General features: G+C 47.3%; 1 protein-coding gene across 1 annotated transcript in view; it reads right to left on the bottom strand.

Annotated features, from left to right (window-relative positions):
• Positions 1-16,603, bottom strand: part of LOC147689788 (uncharacterized) — a 33,259-nt gene extending 16,656 nt beyond the window's left edge. The window contains exon 1 of the mRNA XM_086939438.1: positions 16,508-16,603. Coding sequence (XP_086795564.1) covers positions 16,508-16,603 — 96 coding nt within the window. The remainder of the gene's footprint in view (positions 1-16,507) is intronic.
• Between the last annotated feature and the right edge of the window lie 5,929 nt (positions 16,604-22,532).

The following is a 22,532-nucleotide window of genomic DNA, read 5'->3' as shown; positions in this document are numbered from 1 at the left end:
GCGCATTGTTTGGACAACATAAACTAAGGGCTTGGTGTCTAGACTGGTTCTGGACAACCCCACAGGATATGTTGGCCTATAGACCAGCTAGCTCACAGTGCCACCATAAGCTTCCCTAACCTTACTAGGGAGCGAATAGACTCTGGCAACCACTGAACATGACAACCCTGATCACTTAAGGATCATGGAAACAGTACAGAATCTTTCGCTCACTTACTTGTGGTTGCTTATTCTCAGAGAAATACACAGAGAATACATGGTGGGACATTTTCAATAATATTTATTGAACCAAAGGTATTCTTGCATAAAATACATGTTCTGCAATAATTAGGAGACAGAAGCAAATAAAGGAGATTACAAGCACCTAAAGAGTGAACAGTAAATACATTTCTACCATGGTGCGGAAGCAGTGAATAGATACATGTTTATATACAATATGGTAATCTAACTTACTCCTATGATGTGGACCCTACACCAAGTGTACCTAGTGTGTGTATGTAAAGGAATCCCCCCAAGAGATGATCCAACCCCATTACCTGATCGGATAGAGTGAAGGACCCCGTCTTGGAGTGAAGGACCCCGTCTTGCTCTCTGTTGGACACCCCTCACGGAATGTCAGACCAGTGTGTGGTGATTTCTCAGTATGCAGGGACCATCAGTGTCAGCAGAAGTGCATCCTCTACTAAACTATCGGGATGCCTATTATTTTTAATAAAAAGCAGCCTTTGTGATGTACGCACTACATTAGTGACGTTATAGATATGTGGATAGCGCTGGCGCCTCGTGGATGAAGAGAAGATGACTTTGGTATCTAGTGCACAGAGAGGCCTAGGACATGATGTTCAAGACGTCGTGATAATGTTGTGCGAAGCTGGATGTGTAAGCAAAGTAGTTTCAGAAAAACTCATCCAACATTGTCATGCATGCAAGTGTGTGCAAAGGTTGATCGCTGAAATGTTATTTTCTAGGGCAATGTAAGGAATAAGCTGCCTCACTACATGAGCCTAACCCGGGACTATAACACCACTTGGACTGAAATCGGCTGTTCTCTACCATTACACAAAGGACTTGTCACCCCTCTATTGTTGTTGCACCAGCTTGGAGCTAGGGCACGGAAGGCAGGAAACTTCAAGACCTTCAGATAGAATCCTCTAGCAACTTCTCCTACTTCAAAGAAGGCACATGGTAAAAAAATAGAATCCACAGACCCACTTCTGAGTCCACTTTCTGGACCTACAGAAGGACATTTGGAGAACTGCCTGCTGCTGTGACCTGATGTGCCAATCAAAGGACTGTTTTGCTGCACTTGGAAAGACTGCTTTACTGTCTGAAGCCTTCCTTTTACCCTAAGAGGCTTGTAATGCTCCTTTAGCCCTGTTCCACTTCTTGAACCAAGGACTGCCAGAGTTACGAAAAGGGCAGTTTGCTGACCTCCTGATCAGAGCCTCATGAGAGAAAAGGCTCCAACCATCTTGAACCCAGCTGAGTGAGTCCTAACTCTCGAGTGGCGTGCCTCCACTCCTGGATCCTTGGTGGTGCCTTTGAGGTGCCCAGATAGCCAAAAGCCAAAACTTGGGACTTGGCAAATTGGCGGCTAAAAACTGCTTTGAAAACCGAGAGAAGACCAGGACCAGCCTGCTTGTTTATCCACCCAAGGTGCATCACTGGTTGACCTGACTTTATGGCAGCTCCTGCTACGTTCATTTCCACAGTAGTAAATCCTGCTCAGTGGTCCTTCGACAAATAATATCCAGCTTGATAAAACTCTCATCGTCTACACCCTCCAGCTTCATCCCACTGGAGATTTGACATTTCCATACAATTGACGAAGGGGCTGATTACTATGCCATAGGAAACAGCTCTGACCCTCAGTTAGAGTGGTTCCTACAGCATCGTAATTAGCAGTTTGAATTAATTTCCGACCGACCCATGTGGATGGAGTTGGTCCGAAATGACTCCAAACTTGATTTCTGAATGGTTTCCTACAGACTGGAAGATACCGAAAGCCTGCTGTAATCCCAAGGGTGGCTCTTTCTGCCGAGGTATTACAATGTCAGATTCTGACAACCTTTCTGTGCCGGCCTTTCTGACACACAAATGCTGTTGGAAGTCGACTTTGGGGGGCCCAGCAGGGCCCCCAATGGTGCAAGACCTCCAATGGTGGCCGAGGAGGCACCCCTGGTTAGCCCTGCACCCTCTGGTAGGCACCTTGAGGTGCCTGCCGGGGGTGCAGGGATGAATACGATAACGACACCCGTACCTTGATATCAGATATGGATACCTTGAGTCTTCGGCAATTGGTCACTATCCCCACTCACAAGGCCGGCCATACTCTGGATGGCATCTTTTCCAATATGGAAGGCCTAAAAATAATAGATACCTTGCCCATGCCTTGGACTGATCACTATGCCATCTTAATGAGAATCTCAGTCAAGGTGACCAAGACTAGAAGAGACCCCCCATTGAGACCAGAACCTTTTAAGGTCTGGAAAGATATCGAACAGACGGAGTTAACTGCTCTTCTGGATAGGACCCGGCCTTGTCTGTCCACTGACCCCAACACTGCCACATGTCAATTTCAGGAGTGGCTGGCACTGCTACAGACACCTTAGCCCCGACTAAACAACCTTCGAGAAATAGAACAGCGCCCTCGGCCCGTGGTTCACAGAGGAACTGCGCAAACAGAAACAACTCTGCAGAAATAGGAAAAGGCATTGGCGCAGATCCTACAGCTCAGAAAGCAAAGCTAGCTACAAGGAAGCACTAGGGCTGTATAAAGCCCTCTTTGTCGAAACTAAGAAAAAGTTCTTTACAGAACAGATCGATAACGCCAAAAACTCCAGTAAAAAACTGTATGAGATCACCAAGATCTTAGCGGGAAACACTCCAGGCCTAGTTCCGCCACCATCCCGATCTTTCTCTGATTCATTGGCCAATTTCTTTTTTACCAAGGTGAATGACATATATCAAGCATTCACCGTTAAAACAGTAATCCACTCGCCATGCCTGACAGCATGACTCAGGATACTGAACTGCTCCAGTTCACAGACCTCGCAGAGACACAAATTAAGGACATTATTGCTACCATTAAATCTGGATCTGCATTACATCCCTGTCCTCTCAAGGCCATCCGTCCGGTGATGGATTGTTTGGCTCCTGATATCACCTCAGTCTGTAATGCAATGTTCAGAACTGGGATATACCCGGATTCACTGAAGAATACACTGGTTAAGCCTCTTCTGAAGAAAGCCAATCTGGACAAGGAGCAATTAAAAAACTACTGCCCCATAGCTAGCCTACCTTTTTTAGCCAAGGTAGTTGAGAAGCAATGAATATACAACTTTCGGAGTTTGTAGAGAAGCACCAATCATTGGACAACACCCAATTCGGCTTTCGTAAGTACCATGGTACGGAGACTGCCCTAATCAAAGCGACTGAGGATATACGAGTGGTCCGGGACCAGGGAGGAACAGCGGTACTGGTATTACTCGATGTAGTGTCTAACCCAGGGTGGTGTGGAGTGCAAAAAAAAGATGGATTTAGGCCCAGATCCTTGTACTGGGGTGAATGTATGACATTGTTCTACATTCTGTCCATCAACTGTGTTTTTTGCAATTTTCACCCCGAGTGTGCTGGGTATACTCAGACGTGAGTCCCAGGCTCTCCACACCACTGGAGTCAAGCTATCCAGGCTGATGAAGGCTGATAGCCAGAAACCGGTCCTTGGATGCTTGATTCCGGTCTGGGAAAGACATGGCTTGGTAGTTCGGACTGGACTGTTCCCATGAGTCACAGGGTCAGAGCTGATTTGCATATAGCCAGTGTCTAACCCAGGGTGGTGTGGAGTGCAAAAAAACGATGGATTTAGGCCCAGATCCTTGTACTGGGGTGAATGTATGACATTGTTCTACATTCTGTCCATCAACTGTGTTTTTTGCAATTTTCACCCCGAGTGTGCTGGGTATACTCAGACGTGAGTCCCAGGCTCTCCACACCACTGGAGTCAAGCTATCCAGGCTGATGAAGGCTGATAGCCAGAAACCGGTCCTTGGATGCTTGATTCCGGTCTGGGAAAGACATGGCTTGGTAGTTCGGACTGGACTGTTCCCTTGAGGCACAGGGTCAGAGCTGATTTGCATATAGCCAGTGTCTAACCCAGGGTGGTGTGGAGTGCAAAAAACCGATGGATTTAGGCCCAGATCCTTGTACTGAGGTGAATGTATGACATTGTTCTACATTCTGTCCATCAACTGTGTTTTTTGCAATTTTCACCCCGAGTGTGCTGGGTACACTCAGACGTGAGTCCCAGGCTCTCCACACCACTGGAGTCAAGCTATCCAGGCTGATGAAGGCCGATAGCCAGAAACCGGTTCTTGGATGCTTGATTCCGGTCTGGGAAAGACATGGCTTGGTAGTTCGGACTGGACTGTTCCCATGAGGCACAGGGTCAGAGCTGATTTGCATATAGCCAGTGTCTAACCCAGGGTGGTGTGGAGTGCAAAAAACCGATGGATTTAGGCCCAGATCCTTGTACTGGGGTGAATGTATGACATTGTTCTACATTCTGTCCATCAACTGTGTTTTTTGCAATTTTCACCCCGAGTGTGCTGGGTATTATCAGACGTGAGTCCCAGGCTCTCGACACCACTGGAGTCAAGCTATCCAGGCTGATGAAGGCTGATAGCCAGACACCGGTCCTAGGATGCTTGATTGCGGTCTGGGAAAGACATGGCTAGGTAGTTCGGACTGGACTGTTCCCATGAGGCACAGGGTCAGAGTTGATTTGCATATAGCCAGTGTCTAACCCAGGGTGGTGTGGAGTGCAAAAAAACGATGGATTTAGGCCCAGATCCTTGTACTGGGGTGAATGTGTGACATTGTTCTACATTCTGTCCATCAACTGTTTTTTTTGCAATTTTCACCCCGAGTGTGCTGGGTATACTCAGACGTGAGTCCCAGGCTCTCCACACCACTGGAGTCAAGCTATCCAGGCTGATGAAGGCTGATAGCCAGAAACCGGTCCTTGGATGCTTGATTCCGGTCTGGGAAAGACATGGCTTGGTAGTTCGGACTGGACTGTTCCCATGAGGCACAGGGTCAGAGCTGATTTGCATATAGCCAGTGTCTAACCCAGGGTGGTGTGGAGTGCAAAAAACCGATGGATTCTGGCCCAGATCCTTGTACTGGGGTGAATATATGACATTGTTCTACATTCTGTCCATCAACTGTGTTTTTTGCAATTTTCACCCCGAGTGTGCTGGGTATACTCAGACGTGAGTCCCAGGCTCTCCACACCACTGGAGTCAAGCTATCCAGGCTGATGAAGGCTGATAGCCAGAAACCGGTCCTTGGATGCTTGATTCCGGTCTGGGAAAGACATGGCTTGGTAGTTCGGACTGGACTGTTCCCATGAGGCACAGGGTCAGAGCTGATTTGCATATAGCCAGTGTCTAACCCAGGGTGGTGTGGAGTGCAAAAAAACGATGGATTTAGGCCCAGATCCTTGTACTGGGGTGAATGTATGACATTGTTCTACATTCTGTCCATCAACTGTGTTTTTTGCAATTTTCACCCCGAGTGTGCTGGGTATACTCAGACGTGAGTCCCAGGCTCTCCACACCACTGGAGTCAAGCTATCCAGGCTGATGAAGGCTGATAGCCAGAAACCGGTCCTTGGATGCTTGATTCCGGTCTGGGAAAGACATGGCTTGGTAGTTCGGACTGGACTGTTCCCATGAGGCACAGGGTCAGAGCTGATTTGCATATAGCCAGTGTCTAACCCAGGGTGGTGTGGAGTGCAAAAAACCGATGGATTTAGGCCCAGATCCTTGTACTGGGGTGAATGTATGACATTGTTCTACATTCTGTCCATCAACTGTGTTTTTTGCAATTTTCACCCCGATTACTCGATTTATCCGCAGCCTTCGACACGGTCGACCACAAGATCTTGGTGGACCGTGTCGGAAAGATGGGCATTCGCCACCTGGCAAAGAACTTGCTTTCCTCCTTTTTGGCTGGGCGAACGCAGGTGGTCACATTGGGGCATTTTCAATCAGACAAGCTGTCACTGCCGTGTGGGGTACCCCAAGGCTCATCCCTAAGTCCGACACTATTTAATATCTATGTGTCGGACCTGGCATCTGTCATCAAGGCCCATGGGATGAGCCTTACCTCCTACGCAGATGACACGCAGCTTGTGTTGGCCATTAATGGTGATGGAGAGAGGGTAGCAGAAAACTTTCAAGGGGGCATGCGGGCGATTGGAGAGTGGATGGCCTCCAATTGCCTAAAACTAAATTCCGAAAAAACGGAGGTGGTCATTTTCGGACATCTCTCACCCAGTTGGTCTACTACTTGGTGGCTGCCCACGTATGGGACCCCCCCTAAACCGGTCCCTACTGTCAGAAATCTCGGAGTGACTTTTGACGAGAACCTGAATTTTATGGCCCACGCAAACAAAAACAGCAGCCACTGCCAACAATAAACTTAGGCTGATTAAGAAAATGATGCCGTTCTTGCCAGCTGCAGCAGGAAAGACACTGGTAAGTTCCCTGGTGTTGTCCTCTCTCGACTACTGCAATGGCCTATTTATCAATGCCCAGGTGATAGTGACTAATAAACTGCAGACAATCCAGAATGCTGCAGCCCGTCTCCTGTCTGGAACCCCGAAGTTCATGCCAATCTCGGAGGCCATAAACGATCTTCTCTGGCTCAAGATCCGGAATAGGATTACATTCAAAACCCTTTGTATAGTATACAAAGCACTGCATATTCACGGCCCGCATTTCCTGAAAGCCCATCTTATGTTCCACTCATCCACAAGATCGCTTCGATCTAATAACCTCAATCTTCTGATGGTACCGCGAACCAAAACAGTCACTTGGGGCGATAGGTGCTTCCTGGTGGCCGCTCCCAGACTGTGGAATTCTTTGCCAGTAGCCATCAGAGAAAGCTCGTCCCTGATGCAATTTCACAGAAAAATAAAGACCTGGCTGTTTGGTCAATAACGGCTGTTGATTTAGCCTCTGTGGGAACTTTACGCACTGTTTCTAGCGCCGAGACGCCTACGGGCATTTGTTCGCGCTCTATAAATTGTAAAAAATAAATAAATAAACTGCACCTCTTCTCTTCACAATGGGAGCATGCATTCCAGTTGGAATGCATGCTCCCATTGTAAAGAATGGGACTGCATCCTAATCCTAATTCCTGGGTTGGGACCATGACAGGAGGTTGGTCCCAGCACCCAATTGATGGACATCGAAATCTGGCCCTCAGTTTGAATGCTGAAATCTTCTTCATCGCATGTTTGTCCAGCGACACACTAATGATGACGTCTTCTTCCTCATGCACCACCTGCAGCCTTGTCCTGCTGGCCTTTACCTTTTCTGATAACTTTTTGCTGAAATTTCCTCTAAGTCCAAAGGTAAGAATGAACAGGGTCCAATCAACTTTTTGTATACGATTCAAATTCCATTGCAGTCAGCCATATATTTTTACTTTGACCCAGTTTCTCGTGACTAGATCTTTAGGGCACTAGTTTTTACATTAAACATAAAAAATGTATAACTCGGGTTCTACTGATTGGATTTTTGTCATTTAGTGTCAAATAATTTATCAAAATGCACTCTATTTTTTTAAATCGGAGTCAGATTTTCCGTTTGTTAGGTTTTCACTTTATTAATGTTTGTTTGCTGTAGCAATACTTTACACATTTATTCCAGGTTAAGCATGACTGTGTTTGTGCCAAGCTACCAGAGGGTTAAGCACAGGGATATTTAGTGACATTTGTAGTGAACCCTGACAGGCATTGTGTCTTTTGCTTGATTAGGGTTAAAGCACCACTAAATAAACAACTCAATTTCTCACAGTATTAAAAGAAGGACGTGTAAAACTTCATGTGAATTATGTCCTTACAATGACATGGCCCCAAAAGCTATTTTCACTATAGCAAGATTAGTTGTTCCATAGGAAAGCATTAGGAGTTACTATTTAAATGAAATCTTTTTTCTCCACATAGGAAACAGATAAAAAGATCATTCTTGGGCTTTTAAAAACATTTTTTGCAATTCCAATTCATTGGTTAACTAGTATTTGTAATAAATGTTGAACAAAAAGTACTTTTAAAATGTCACCTGTAACCTGCCTAAAACTTTGGAATTCCATTTGCATGAGCTTCCAACTACCACCCAGGAGCATAATAGCTACTTGATGACATCTGACCTTGCTACCAGATCAGAGGCTAAGACCTTGGGTGTGGAAGCTCTTTTTTCTTTTTCTCTGGCATGATGACCATTTAGACTTTGCCCAGGAAATGAATTACAGTCCTGTCACAAGCAGATGTAGCCAACTCCTGGGCCTGTCCCCTTCCTTTATCTCCATAGCCAGTCAGGCATCAATCACAGTGGGAAATATCTGCCCCTAGGACAGGTTTTAAGTGACCACAGAAGAGGGGTTGCTAATTTCTTTGGTCACACCTCTGAGATGGACAGAGGAGGGATCCACAGGATAAAAAAAGGTTTTCTATGTTTCTTTTTTGTAGATAGGTGCAAAATGGGATCCCTTGCTGCCAACAGGAACTGTTGTAAAAGCGGGTAGAGTTGCACCTGGAAACATTTTCCTTATTTTTTAGAGAGGAGCTATAAGTCACCCCATCCATAAGCTAGTGCCAGGCATAAATGTGGTAGCTCTAGGTCTCTTCTTCAGATCACTGTTGGACCTGTGGAATACAGAAGAAGGACTGCGCCTGCTGTTGAGATGTTTGAGTATAATCTTAAGGGCAGGACCTGCTACTATTTGTACCTCAGACAAAGAAGTAGTTTTCAAGAGTCAGTTGGCTACAATTTTGTTAAGATACATAGACATAAAAAGCTGCAAGAATCCCACTTTCCTGGAAGAGCCTAGCTGTCTGGTTTCAGCTGGACCTGCCTGGGACCATGCTGGTTGCTTCTGTGGAGTGATTCCCGACTCCAAGGGCTGTTACTGAGGTTCTGGAACCCTTTAAGTCAGAGTGTATCCCTTCTGCCTAGTTCTAAAACATGGGACTTTGGACTTCTATTTAAGGAATTTTGCATGGAGAACTAGGACCAACCTGCCAAGCTGATCCACTGTGGGTGCATCACCGGTGAGCCTGGCTTCAACGATGCTCCTGCTTAGTTCTTCTCCATAGCAACAAAACCAATTCAGTATGGCCAACTGTTGGAATGTGGCCTATTATTAGGTGTGGGTAGGTACCTACCACTAGTAATAAGGCCACACTTACAATATAAGTTCTAGCAAAGGTCTCAATAAATTATTCCCTTGCTCAACCCTTGCTAGCTGGCTGCGAGCGGGCAGGCTTAACTTAGAAGACAGGTGTGTAAAGCATCTAAAAAACAACAAAACATACAATCCAACACCAATTTATAAAAATAGGAAATATTTTTATGATCAAAATGACACCAGACTGACAATAATTCAATGTAGAGAACCAGAGAGAAAAAAAAAAGATTCAATCCTTTCTAGTGCCTAAAAACAGACAGCGCCAACTTGGGCAATCTGGTTCTGCTAGACCAAGACCAATTCAAAGTTTCAGGCTGACTGCTATGGAGTGTGGGTCGGATACTTTGAGCAGTAGGCTCTGGTCAAGTTTTTGCCTTCTGACTTAGTAACTTTTAAGGAGCATTTTCTCTCAACATCAAACGAGGTTCCTCTTCAGGCCAGGTTTCAAGTCGACAATGGAGGATTGATTCAGCATGAGGCCTCTGTGAAATCCTGTAAGTCATGGCCACTGAGCTTTCAGCTGGACAAACCTGAAATCTAGGCTGGGGCACAGTTCAACATCAGCAGCTTGATTCTCAAAGACGAGTCAGTCAACCTATGGAGCTTTTTACCAAAAATTCTCTAAAGTTCTCCAGATTTCTGGAACTTCTTCCAGAAGGTCCTTTTGGGGTTCCAAAGTGTCCACAACACCAATACAAGGTTCCAGAAGCTCTGAGTGGCTCCCTGGGAATATTGGGACTCCCGCAATGCACGTGCACAAATCCTTTAAAGTCCAGCTGAAGGTGGTCAGCTGGTTTATTCATGCTGGAGATGATGCAGGTGGAGTTCTTTTAATATTTTGCTTTTAGAGAGTCCACTCCTTCAATTTTCAAAGCAACGCAAAGTCCTGTTTGGGCTGAAGGCAATAGTTTGCAACAGGTGCAGTCCTTATGAGTGCAGTCCTCTCTTGTGCAGTCCAAGGGGCCAGCAAGGCAGTCCTTCTTCTTATGGTAGTTTAAAGGCAGGGATCTGGGTTGCTGGGCAGTTCTCCCATATTTATCCGTGCTTCTGGGTTAATAAGCAGCGGGGCACCCCTGACCAATGTGTGTCATATTCTTGACCCAAAAATCACTATTCCCTAAAATCCATAATGGAGAAACTTTCTCCTGTAGGTGAAGAGCTGCCTAAGCCAACACACTGGTGTGGCTAAGTTTCCCTAACAATCCCCTTATTGCCCCTCTGCTAATTAAATTACTGGGGCTCCTGTCTGGCGGGGGTTGGGCAGGAAGTGGTGGTCAACCGGTATTCTGTCATAACTGTCATTCCCTCTTTGAAGACCAGTTTGGCTATCCAGCCCTTTTCCTGCATTTTGTTCTGCAGCTTGCAATCTCATCCAACCTGATGTCCTTTGTCTCTATGCAGGCCACTTCATACCTCATCAGAGCAGTTTTGCTTAGCCTGCCAAAGGCTAGCTGATCAGGAAATGCTGCTGGAAGGCTGGATTATAGTTCATAAGATAAGAAAGTTCTATAACTTCTTTTCTGTGATAGGTATAATAAATCTAACCTTGCCGTGTTGTTGGATTTATTCTAACTCTTCATTGTTTTGCTGCACTTTGCCACTATTCAATTGAAAGTGCCGCTAACCACCAGCGTTTGCCTAAAAAGCCCCTCTGTTTCTGTTTTCCTTGTGTATATGTTATTGTGTGAATTGTGGGACACAGGATTGTGCCCCACGTTGCATATTCGTTGAAACATTTCTTGTAACTGATTTATAGTAAACATTAGACCCTCTCCCGGCTGGGCAGGTCAGGAAACCAAATATAGCTACAATTGTGTCTATATTTCATTTTTGCTTGTTGAATTTACTTTGCCTATGGACCACTGTTGATTATAAAGTACTAATCCCAAGATCCATGGTTGACTTATTTGGGCTCCCTTGTTGTTAAAACACATTCTCATAACAGTTCGCGCACTTTATCACGCCCTTTGGCAAGAAGAGTGACATAAATGCACATTGGCTTCTTAGACACAGTGCTGGGTGTCTTGTTCTGAAATCGTTTACTTCCTCACTTTTCCTGTCTCACCTATCCCTATTTTTTATTTCATTCCTTTCCTTTCTCCCTCATCCCTGTTTTATGTCGCTTTTCATTCTTTATATTTGTTTATACCATCATGACAGACTTGGCTGGCCGCAGCATCAAATCTAAAGTCGACCGATGAATGTTGCAGCACTGATGTTTGGCACAGACAAGCACCTTGCCAGAGTGATGATGACTGGAAAAAATACCATTCCAAGGCTACCTCCTTGTGGAAAGGTGAATTCACAGAGCTGAGGGAATATTGCCTGCGCAGTGCTTAATTTGTTACAACAGTGCCAGGGTCCTTGTTAGGAGGCCACCGTAGCCTGCACCACAGATTGTCACTGACAGCGCTGCCAATGACAGTACCTACACAACTGCACAGTACCTACACAACTACTAACCATCACACTCCTACCAATGTGATCATTCAGATTTTTCGAGCTCTCCAAAGCTATAAAATGGGGAATTAGTTGCTTTTAATGATTATTGAATGAATAAACAACTGTTGTTCTGCTCATCTCCAAATTAGACAAACAGTGCCACCGCGTGGCTACTGTCCCAAGTGCCGGTGCTGGTAAAAAAAGATCATTTAGTCACAATGGGGAATATTTTATAATAGTTAGGAAAAGTTAAAACCAGGTGGCTGACGCTATGAATCACTTTAGTACTAATTTAATTTCTACAAATGACATGAATTTGATCACATTACTAATAACCTTGTTCGCAACCCTTTTATAATACAACAGGGCTCATTCAATAAATGTTCTAATTTCTGCTTCATTAAACAAGCTTTTAATAGAATGTTCTTCCTTACAACTGGAACATTGGATTGAAATGCCAGGACATGGCTTTATTTTACAGTCTCCAATGTCGAAGGTGCAGCAGAAGGCTTGCTATTAAAAAGATGCACATTCATATACAGGCATAAGCTACTTGCCTATGAAAATATTTGTATTAGAGACGAATCTGGGTAATTGTACACCCATAGACATAAACGCAATTGAGAATTAGTAGGAAAGAGTACTTAGCCATCCCGTAATTTGCATATTTGTTCTGCAACGGACTCCTCTCCTGCTACCTGCACAGAGGCACTGTGTTGTAGTGTCCTGCTGGACACGTTCTAGTGTCTCAGCAGGCACTTGTTTTACCAGCCACTCCCTCGAGGGCTGGCCACACACACACCCCACACTCATCCAACACAGGTGTCATGAGTGACTGGACCTCTTAATAAAAGAGCCCAAGTGCACGTGCTTGTGGCTAGATAACGAAGCATACCCACGGTTTCCGTGTCCATCATTTCAATAGCATGTGGGCCCAGGGCCCACAACTCTATATTGCCGATGAGCGGGTCTGACCCGCTTGTATACTGGCAGCCATCCCGCTATTTCTCGCAAAGAGAAGAGTTGCTCATGTCCAGGGTATGCCTGCACATGCTGCCTGCAAAACAACGACTGCAGACAGGCCTGATTGAGGCCTCCCAGAGGTGACCTTACATGCTGAGGTTCCTGCTGCAGCAGCTGTATTGACCGGCCCTGAGGTGGGAGACAAAAGACTGTATGTCCTCGCGCAGCAGCCCAGCCCTGCCGACACCTGTACTCTGGGCACGTGTATGCCCTGGAGGTGCTGCAGCCCCAAGAGAGGTGTCTTGCCTCAGGCACCTGCTGGCAGGAGTCAGACACGGTACCCCGCAAAGAAGAGCGACACTGTGGTGTCGTGGGCCCTAGGCCCACATGCTTACAATGAAGGACACAGACCCCATGTGGTAGGGTACTGTAACTGGCCCAGGGCACGTGCGCTCCGCCCCTTTTATGAGCAGGGTCACCTGACCGGTGACACTTGTGATGGGTGGGTGTGCCATGTGAGGTGCAACATAGATGGAACACTAGAACCAGGGCACAAGTCCTAAAAAAAGAAGTGGGGGACGCTGACGTTACGACAGGAAGTGATGTCACGAAAGGTGGCTTGCACCATCAGACTCATTGCCTCCCTGCGCTCACCCCCTAGATGCGATTGCATCAGATAAAGCCAGCGTGTGAGCAGTGTTCGTGATGAGCTCCGATCTTGCCCCAGAGAGGCCAAAGTGTGAATGTGTGGCTCTATTTTCTCCAGTAATCGAGCTCCTGGTAAAATAAGTGGGGGGATGCAGTCCACCCGCGTGGTACCCCGACTCGAGCCCTGACTAGAACGTGTCCAGCAGGACACTACAGACACGTCCGCACCCCTTCTATGCACTACTCAAACCGCCCCACTTCAGAGTGCCCTGCTGCATGCACTGCCCAGGGTTAGGAAGTATAGGCGGCACCTGCAGTACCCACTGACATCAAGCTAGACAATGCCTGCAGCGTGAGAGTGGGCCACCAGTGATGCAGCAGTGAGAGACTGAAGGCTGCCAGGCGCACCTGTGGAGCCCGGATACTGCCAGACCACAGTGCCAGAAAATATACCTCCATACCTGCTCAGGAGGTGGTGCGCTGTCCCTCCTGTTGCCACGTGTTCCGGTGAGAAGAGAGCCTGTACCGGGGGGGGGGGGGGCAATGGGAACAAGCCCACATCCAGCATGGAAGGTCTGGCCAGTGGGAAAGGAGTCTGGTGGGAGGCGTCCCATCGAGTGAACAGGAGTCCTGCACCTGAACGCGGCATCTCCAGTGAATGTAGAGGCCCGCATTCAGAGGAATGACTGCTGCCGCGAAGTAACACAAGGGAGAAGTAACACAAAGCCATCTAGCATGGAGAAGAGCCTATTGTAGCGGCATAAACAACAAGCATTTACAATGCAACAGTCTCGCCTTTGCAAAAGTTAGAGCTATTGGCATTGTAAATGACAACATTTTTATTTATGTGTTGGTTTTGAAAACGGATAAATAAATGGCATTATCATTTACAATGCCAATAGCTTAATCTCTCGCAAATGCCACACACAAACACGCAGACCCACACACACACACACAGAGCCACACACACACACACACCCACACACAAACACACAGACCCACACACAAACACACAGAGCCCCACACACAGAGCCCCACACACACAGAGCCACACACACAGAGCCCCCCACACACACAGAGCCCCACACACACATATGTGCAATTTCCTAAAATGACCAGAACAGCAGCAGCAATACTGGGCATTAGGTAATTCATCCCCGAATAAAAACAGCAATAGGGGGAACTACTTTGATTGGCTAATATTAACGTTTCTTCAGACAAAGTTTGTCGGCATTTAACAAGGTTCTTAAAAAAAAGCCAGAATACATGTATACCTGCCTTTATTGCCTGGCAATCCAAAAATATATTACATTTCAACAGAACTACCCCCCCACAACAACAAAAAAACACCATACCTCCTAAGTCTACAATTTAGCTCATTAGGATACTGTTGGATAGAACATGGCCAGGTCAAAACAATCCGCTTTTTCCCTGCTCTAAAGTTAGAGCAATTAAGCAATACTTCAATTATTTCCTGCTGCTCCAAAGAGCAGGCAAGCAGCTTTTACTTGGGCACAGGAGAAAAAACCCATGAACAGTGCATTATTGTAAGCTTTCCAAACAGCACTGTTTTAGTCCCACATGATTTAGATTTTATTGTCAGTTGCCTGCCAGCTGCTGCCAAAAACACAGGGAAGCTCTGTTAGTGCTCAGAAAAGCAATGCTTCCTGAAGGTATTTTATTTACTAGCCACACAAGAGACATTACAAAATCACCAGGTAACCATACAATAAAGCTCAACCAAAACGTAAATGGCACCTCGGTTTCTCACATTAGAAACAGAAAAAAATGAATTAAAACATGGAAATTTTACAGGGCACTAAGCGTGTGACAAATGGAGTAAAATCAAGTTACATCTGCCACCGAAAAATAATAATACCAAGCCCAATTCAAGAAAGCTACACTGTTCTGGTGGACGATCACTTCTGTCAGCAGGTTACATACATGTGCTAACATTGACTGCTTGATGTCCGATAATTAACCGTAGTCCATGGTTAGAAGTTAGAAAAATGTGGTATAACACCACAAAGCTGACATAAAAGTACCCTCTCTGTATTCACTCAAAATGGACATCCTATGATTTAAAGCTCCTTGAAGCAGAGGGCATCCCCGGCGACCAGCACCGCAGGCAGCCGTCCCTTCCGTGGGCTACTCTTACCAGGGGCCCAACCTATAAAAAGCAGGTGCAGCACGGGCGGACGCTGCATGCAGCACAACAGCATTACTCATGGCAGAAACCTGCCCTTCAGACACAAGACATTGGTGTCAATGCCACCGAGATCTGCAGGGGAACAATAACGTCGAGGTGCTTGCACAGCGGCAGCAGCAGCAGGATGCAGAGACAGACCACCCAAAACAAGCCAACAGAGCCGATTCATCTGCCCAACTCAAAACAAACAACAACACTCGGAGCCGAGCTTCGGTTACAGATAGAGAGACTAATGCTCTGTGGCAGGCTCTGTGTGTGCAAGTCTGTTATTTCCAACCAATGGAAGGGCGAGGGGACGTGAGCGCAGACCGACAAGCATCAGAACCACGGCATCCCACAGGCGGCGGCCAATCAAGCCCAAGGTCCACTCTCGAGCGCCATTGGACCACGTGACCCGGTCTAAAATGCAGCGCTGACTGTACGACTGATTGAGCATCAAACCATAGATTACAATACATGCGGTGTATGTATACACACACACAAACACACAGTTAAGAGACTTAAGTAACGCACAAATACCGCAATACAATGACATCAACGGAGAGCTCATGTAAAGCGCGCTCGGATACCTTCGGGCCCAGTTCGAACTATATGACAAGTGCTGCCATTTGTCTCTAAGCCCGTCCTTTTGCGATTGGGGGCGTGTTTTCTAGGATGTAAACAACAATCAAAAACATGCCCCCCAGGATGGGGCTTACAGGCAAATGGTTCTTCTTTCGATCTAAGCCCCGTCCTGTTGCGATTGGGGGGGCGGTTTTTTGACTGACAATCCGAAAAAGACGGGGTTTAGAGCGAGAGAATGACAACACTGAGACCTCTTCTCCAATGGCTGGCCGCCATTTAGGAGGCCAGCCAATGGAGGAGAGAGGCGGGGTTTACCCTCGCTACTCACAGTCATTAAGTCTCGCTGGCGAGACTGTGCATGTGCGCAGCCTACACTAGCCGGGACCTAAAAAGCAAAAGTGTACAGCACATGAGCTGCCTTACCATACCAGTACTGTGTCTCCCAGCCTCTCCAGCACCTTCCTGCATCGTAGCTGCCTGAGCCACATAGCCTGCAGCATCAGCAAACTGCCGTAGCATGACCGAAGTGGTGACTGCAGCACCACCTGGCAGTCATGGTGCAATACTGCACCCAGCGATAGTGGCCTTCTGGAACAGCCCCCGAGGTGCTATCAATTTCAAGAGAGACTTGCTGCTGCCCCACTGGTGAGCAATGATGCAACACCAGCATAACAAACATTAAGTAGGTCTCTACATGTGTTCAGGGAGTCTGAAGAGCAAGACAGTTCTGCAGAACCAGCCTATTCGCAGCATCAGCAAGATTGCCTCAGCCCCCCAGAATTGTTTTAACCTCTCTGGTTTTATCCAAGTTTGACTATTATAATGCCTTGTATATCAATTTGCATTCCAACCAACTGAGAAGACTACAATCGGTTCAGAATGCCGCTGCTAGATTGGTTCCGGATGTCCCTAAACACCAGTCCATTAGGGCCAGGATTCAAGATCTGCATTGGCTTCCGGTTGGCCAGCGTGTAAAATTTAAGGCACTTTGCATCGCACACAAGGCACTTCATGGACACGGCCCACAATTTCTTAATCACGTTTTTAGCTGGTACTCTCCCAGCAGGTCTACACGTTCAGCTAATGTCTTTTTAATGTTCACCCCCAGAGTTGGGGGGTGGGGAGGAGCTTTAGACATGGTTCCATCAAGATATGGAATGCTCTCCTGCTTTCTCTTACGAAGATTAATCCCTTCTTGAATTCAGGAAACATCTTAAGACCTGGCTTTTTAAAAATGAGTCTCCCGCTTACAGTATGTAGTCCGCAATGCGCCTAGACAGCTATGGGTAGTAGTGCGCTATACAAATTGGTGTAACATAACATAACAGAAGAGCACAATCTGACCAGAAGAGGGCAGTGTCTGGCACAACCCCCCATATCAGAGACTGGCCAGACAAGGCAATCCTATGGCCACCTAATGAGCTGAGACAATGGCGAGCCTCTGCTGAGGCTTTTTTAACTGTCCACCTTTCGTGTGCCGACATATAGACCAGACCTGGTGAAGAGGGCACCGTGCCACAGCCAGCACCGTAGGCTCTCAACTCTCATGCATCCACACACCGCCAACTCAGCATGGGAGTAGCAACTCACAGTCAGGACACGCCCTGAGAGGCGGTGCAGGCCCCCCACCACTGCCACCACAAGTACAAGATGACCAAGAGGCATCTCAGGCTATTTGAAGAAGGCCTGCAGCACCAGCGGCCCATTCTTGAAGTGGCAGCACCACTGGGAGTCAAGCCAAGACACTGAGCCTGCCGCTACAATAAGAGTTGAGGAGCCAGGGTCAGAGGGAATACCTTCATTTGAAAACCCCTGCACAGGCATCTCCAGGGCCCCATTCAGCCGCAGTAGCCCCTTCCTCAAATGTCAAATGTAGCCAAGGCCCATTATGGGCATGAGGAGCACTGTAGCACAAAGAAAGCCATACTCGCCTCACACCTGAACGTAGTGGTCACTCGCAGCACCACACCCCAGCCCCATCAGGGCTAAGACTTTCAAGAGGACATACCGCCCACCCACCGGCATCAGCCAAGAGTCTGCAGAGTTTCCCCATGTACTAGCCCTAAACAGGAAACAAACTCAGTCTGCACTCAAAAAAAGTGGAGAAATGCATAGATGTTACCTGCCACAAAGCACCACCTGCAGCTTCAGCAGTGCTGCTGAGGCCAGTGCGTGAGTCATGGCTTGCTCACTACTAGCCCGCACCCCGAGAGAGAAGGCAGCTCCAAGGAATGTGCTCAAACAAAGCATGTGTAAATGCCGCCAGCAATGCGTAAAGGAGAGAAGACGCAAGCAGAGCCAGCCGAGAGCACCCTCCAAGAGACAATATTACAGTGCTTGCCTGTTTGCTGGCCAGGTGCCCGCAATAGATGAGGCACATTGACAAGCACCATCAGCATTCCCCCATAGAGGAGAGGGGAGTAAAGGCCTAGCGTGGCCTAGATGTGGAAGGGAGAGTCTCCACTGCACCAGCATTGCCCCACAGTGGGCAAGAGACAGCAGAAAGACAGCACAGAGTCCTCCCCTACATTGCCTCAAGACGGAGTCGCCAGTGGCTCTAGACAGGCAAGAGGAGAGTCGCAGACTCCACGTGGCAAGCTTCCACCACAGCCTGTTCACTCAAGACATGCAACATGTGGCCGGCAGCCACATCACACTGCAAGCAAGAAGGAGCGTTGCATGATGCCACCTTGTGAAGAAGAAGAAATGAGAAGGAAAAGAGAGAAATGAGTGTGACCATATCAGTCAGACTGAAGAACTGGACAAACACATGTGCGCTGGAGAGATCAACAATGGGAGATGAACAAGGACTCATACCACTGCAAGACAAGAATGCACTCACAGACACAAGATAGCCACCAGGCAGAGTGACGTCCCTGGAGACAGTCCAATGGGAGAACCATTTGTAAGCTGTCAACACGCGCAAACTGCATCCCTCCCCCTACGCCTCCCAGTGCGACCATCAGTTCCCGAGCATCAGCAGTTTAAGTCAGATGGCATTCCTGCGACGACCACAGATGCCCCGGGAGAAGAACGGCACCAGCAAGGATACTCCAGGCAAATCACCACCACCTGTCATTCAGGTCTAATGGCAACCACAACGTCATTGCCATGTGCGTCACCCAATCGCGAAGGAGCTAATCATCACAAGGGTGGAGCCTTGCACCTGCAAAGCACCAAGAGATTGAGGCACCCCTATCAAAGTGAGAGTGTCCAGCTCATTCACCCGTGTCCTGTTGGCAAGCACATCGACCATTGTATCACCTACCCAGGTGGTTGCACGAACAACATGAACGGATCCTGTCAGTGATTCTGCAGTGACCTCCAGGTGGCCCACAAGCAGCCCTGCACAGTCCACGGGGTACATTGGCAACCCTGTAAAAGGGCCTCAAGGACATTCCTGCACCAAGGGATCCTGGTACGAAAGATGGTGTGGATGCGGCTCCACTGACTGGGCACTGGGAGAAACCCGGGCTTCGGAAGATAATGTGCTAAGCATTATCAATGCCATCCCAGTCCTGTCAGATTGGTCATCATAGTGCCCAGGAGACCCTAAGAGAAGACTCGGTAGCGGGACTCCGCCGACGCCCATGATGCACCATGTTTGAATTGTCTGACACCAACAGCATCACAACTAGAGCACACAGGTCCATCCAACAGTGTGTAAGTGGACATTGATCTGACGGACAGGCCGCAAAAGAATTTGCACTCCATTGACACATCGTTCGTGCCCAGTAGTTGCTGGTCAAATTATGTACATGTGACGAGATGCCGGCGTGCTCCCAGCTACACCTTGACTGGTATCTAGGTGAGGTTTAAGGCTGAACTTGATGGAGCGCAGGTCAGATACAGAAACCAGGTTCATTCCAGTCAGAAATTTCACCTTTCCACCTTCATCTCTGAATAGGAAGTCAAAAATCCTCAGCGAGGTAAGGCTGCAGGCTATTGCCTCGAAGGGCTCCACATGGCTAAATAGCCATCGGATTAGGTCCTGGTGAACCTGTTGAATTTATGCAGGAAAGCTACAAGCGTACAAAATTAAAAATTTGCACCCAAAGCAGGTCCCTCGATGGCTGAATACTTTCAGTGCCTTTAAATTTCTACCTTCAGACTTAGACACTTTTTTGGAGCTCGGATTACTCCAAGGGGGCAAGGCTGAAAGCTGTAGCTGAAAAGGGCTACACAGGGCCCAGTAGGCTCCTCAACAATATTCTGCTGAAAGAAATTATCCAGTGGGAACACACTTCTGTCAGATTGACTTAGCAGGTTTGTCTGGGTCCTCAGAAGTAAGTATTTAAGAATAGGAATTTTGCGGATCTGCGGTCCGCGAATTCGCGCGAAATGGCAAAAAAAATCCACAAGTTCACGGAAAAATCTGCGAACTCGCAGGTTTACAGAAATATATACTGGAGTAGTTTCTACTGGCTAATCAGTAAGTGCTAGGTCGTTGGGTAAATGTATAGTGCTTTTCCTACACTGCAGCTGAGTAAAGGGCCAGAAGAGTTGTCTCCAGTGATCATGTTTGTGTTACTATGCCATCGCGCCGAAGGGCGCAGGGGACCCTTGAGTGAGCTGTCCATCATAGTGGGTAAATGGCAGGAAGACGGTGGCCCTGCCCACACTGCTAGTGTGTGGGCGGGGCCAAATGGGCAGGGCTTCTATGCAAGTTCACATGCCTCTTGTGTGTGTACAAGGTCAGAGAACGATCAGAGCAGCAGATGAGGAGAAAGAAGCTCCTGGTCACAGGAACTGCACGGGGATTGCGCTTGTGAAAGTGAAGGATGCAAAGGCCTCCATCCAGCATCACAGCTAATTTTTGACAGTAGATATGGGGAGAAAGCACACCTGCCCAGCCTCGACAAAGCTCACAATTGTTTTTGGGCTGATGAATGCATTACTGAATTTGAGCTTCAACTCGGGCACCTGCTTTATTTATATCTGTAAGTGCTTCCTGTTGAGGTTTAATTTTTGTGACAGGAGCATCGTGCCAGAATTAACCCTGCACTTCATATTTGTCCAAGAATACGCCACCGTTTTGTGCGATACCTCTACTCAACTGGAGTACTTTCTACTGGCTAATCAGTAAGTGCTACCCCGTTGGGTAAATGTATAGTGCTTTTCCTACACTACAGCTGTCTAAAGTGCCAGAAGAGTTGTCTCCAGTGACCATGTGTGTGTTACTATGCCATCGCGCCGAAGGGCGCAGGGGTCCCTTGAGTGAGATGTCCATCATAGTGGGTAAATGGCGGGAAGACGGTGCACACCGCTAGTGTGTGGGCGGGGCCAAATGGGCGGGGTTTCTATGCAAGTTCACATGCCTCTTGTGTGTATAAAAGGTCAGAGACCGATCAGAGCAGCAGATGAGGAGAAAGAAGCCCCTGATCACAGGAACTGCACGGGGATTGCGCTCGTGAAAGTGAAGAATGCAAAGGTCTCCATCCAGCATTACTGCTAATTTTCGGCGGTAGAAATGGGGAGAAAGCACACCTGTCCAGCCTCGACAAAGATCACGATTGTTTTTGGGTTGATGAATGCGTTATTGAATTTGAGCTTCAACTCGGGCACCTGCTTTATTTATATCTGAAAGTGCTTCCTGTTGAGGTTTAATTTTTGTGACAGTAGCATCGTGCCCGAATGAACCCTGCCCTTCATATTTATCCAAGAAGACGCCACCGCTTTGTGCGATACCTCTACTCAACTGGAGTACTTTCTACTGGCTAATCAGTAAGTGCTACCTCGTTGGGTAAATGTATAGTGCTTTTCCTACACTGCAGCTGCGTAAAGGGCCAAAAGATTTGCCTCCAGTGACCTTGTGTGCCTGTAACTTTGATAAACTTGCGGGGCTTCTAAAAAAATCCGCCCCTGAGCGGATTTGGGGATTTCTCAGTAATTTCACGAGATTCGCAAATTCCTTGAGCGGAATGGATTTTTCGCCCATACTTACTCAGAAGGTCTCTGGAGCAAAATTCATTCCTATGTGCCGGGTTTTTCCGGATATTAGGAGGAGAAAACTTTGACACAGCCAATCATCCAAGGAACTTAGGAACAACACTTCAGGGGCAAAACTCACTTCAACAGAAGCCACCAGCAAGGTAAAGGGCAGATCCACTTGGAACTGGTTTGTTAGACTCCTCAGGGAAGGCCTTCTAGCAGGCTGCTGCCCTGTACCTTAACAGGAGGTCAACTAACTGACACATGGAGTCCACATGGTTGTTCTAGGTACAAGTGGGATCAGGTTCAGCACTTCAGGTCTCCATAAATGTTTCAACAGTAGGTACAGTTATTTTGTCTTCTACAGATATAGCAGTACTACGAACAAGGTGTCACATTTATGCCTGGCACTAACTTGTGTGTGAGTGTGGCTCATGCCTCCTCCCTAACCAATAGGGCAAAAACTGCTGGGGTTACCTACCCATCTTTGCACCGGTTTTTCTGTTCGCTACTGCAA

This window comes from Lissotriton vulgaris, chromosome 9 (assembly GCF_964263255.1).
Source record: "Lissotriton vulgaris chromosome 9, aLisVul1.2, whole genome shotgun sequence".
NCBI lineage: Eukaryota > Metazoa > Chordata > Amphibia > Caudata > Salamandridae > Lissotriton > Lissotriton vulgaris.
The sequence above is the reverse complement of the archived record's forward strand: the minus strand, read 5'-3'. Positions and strand labels throughout refer to the sequence as shown.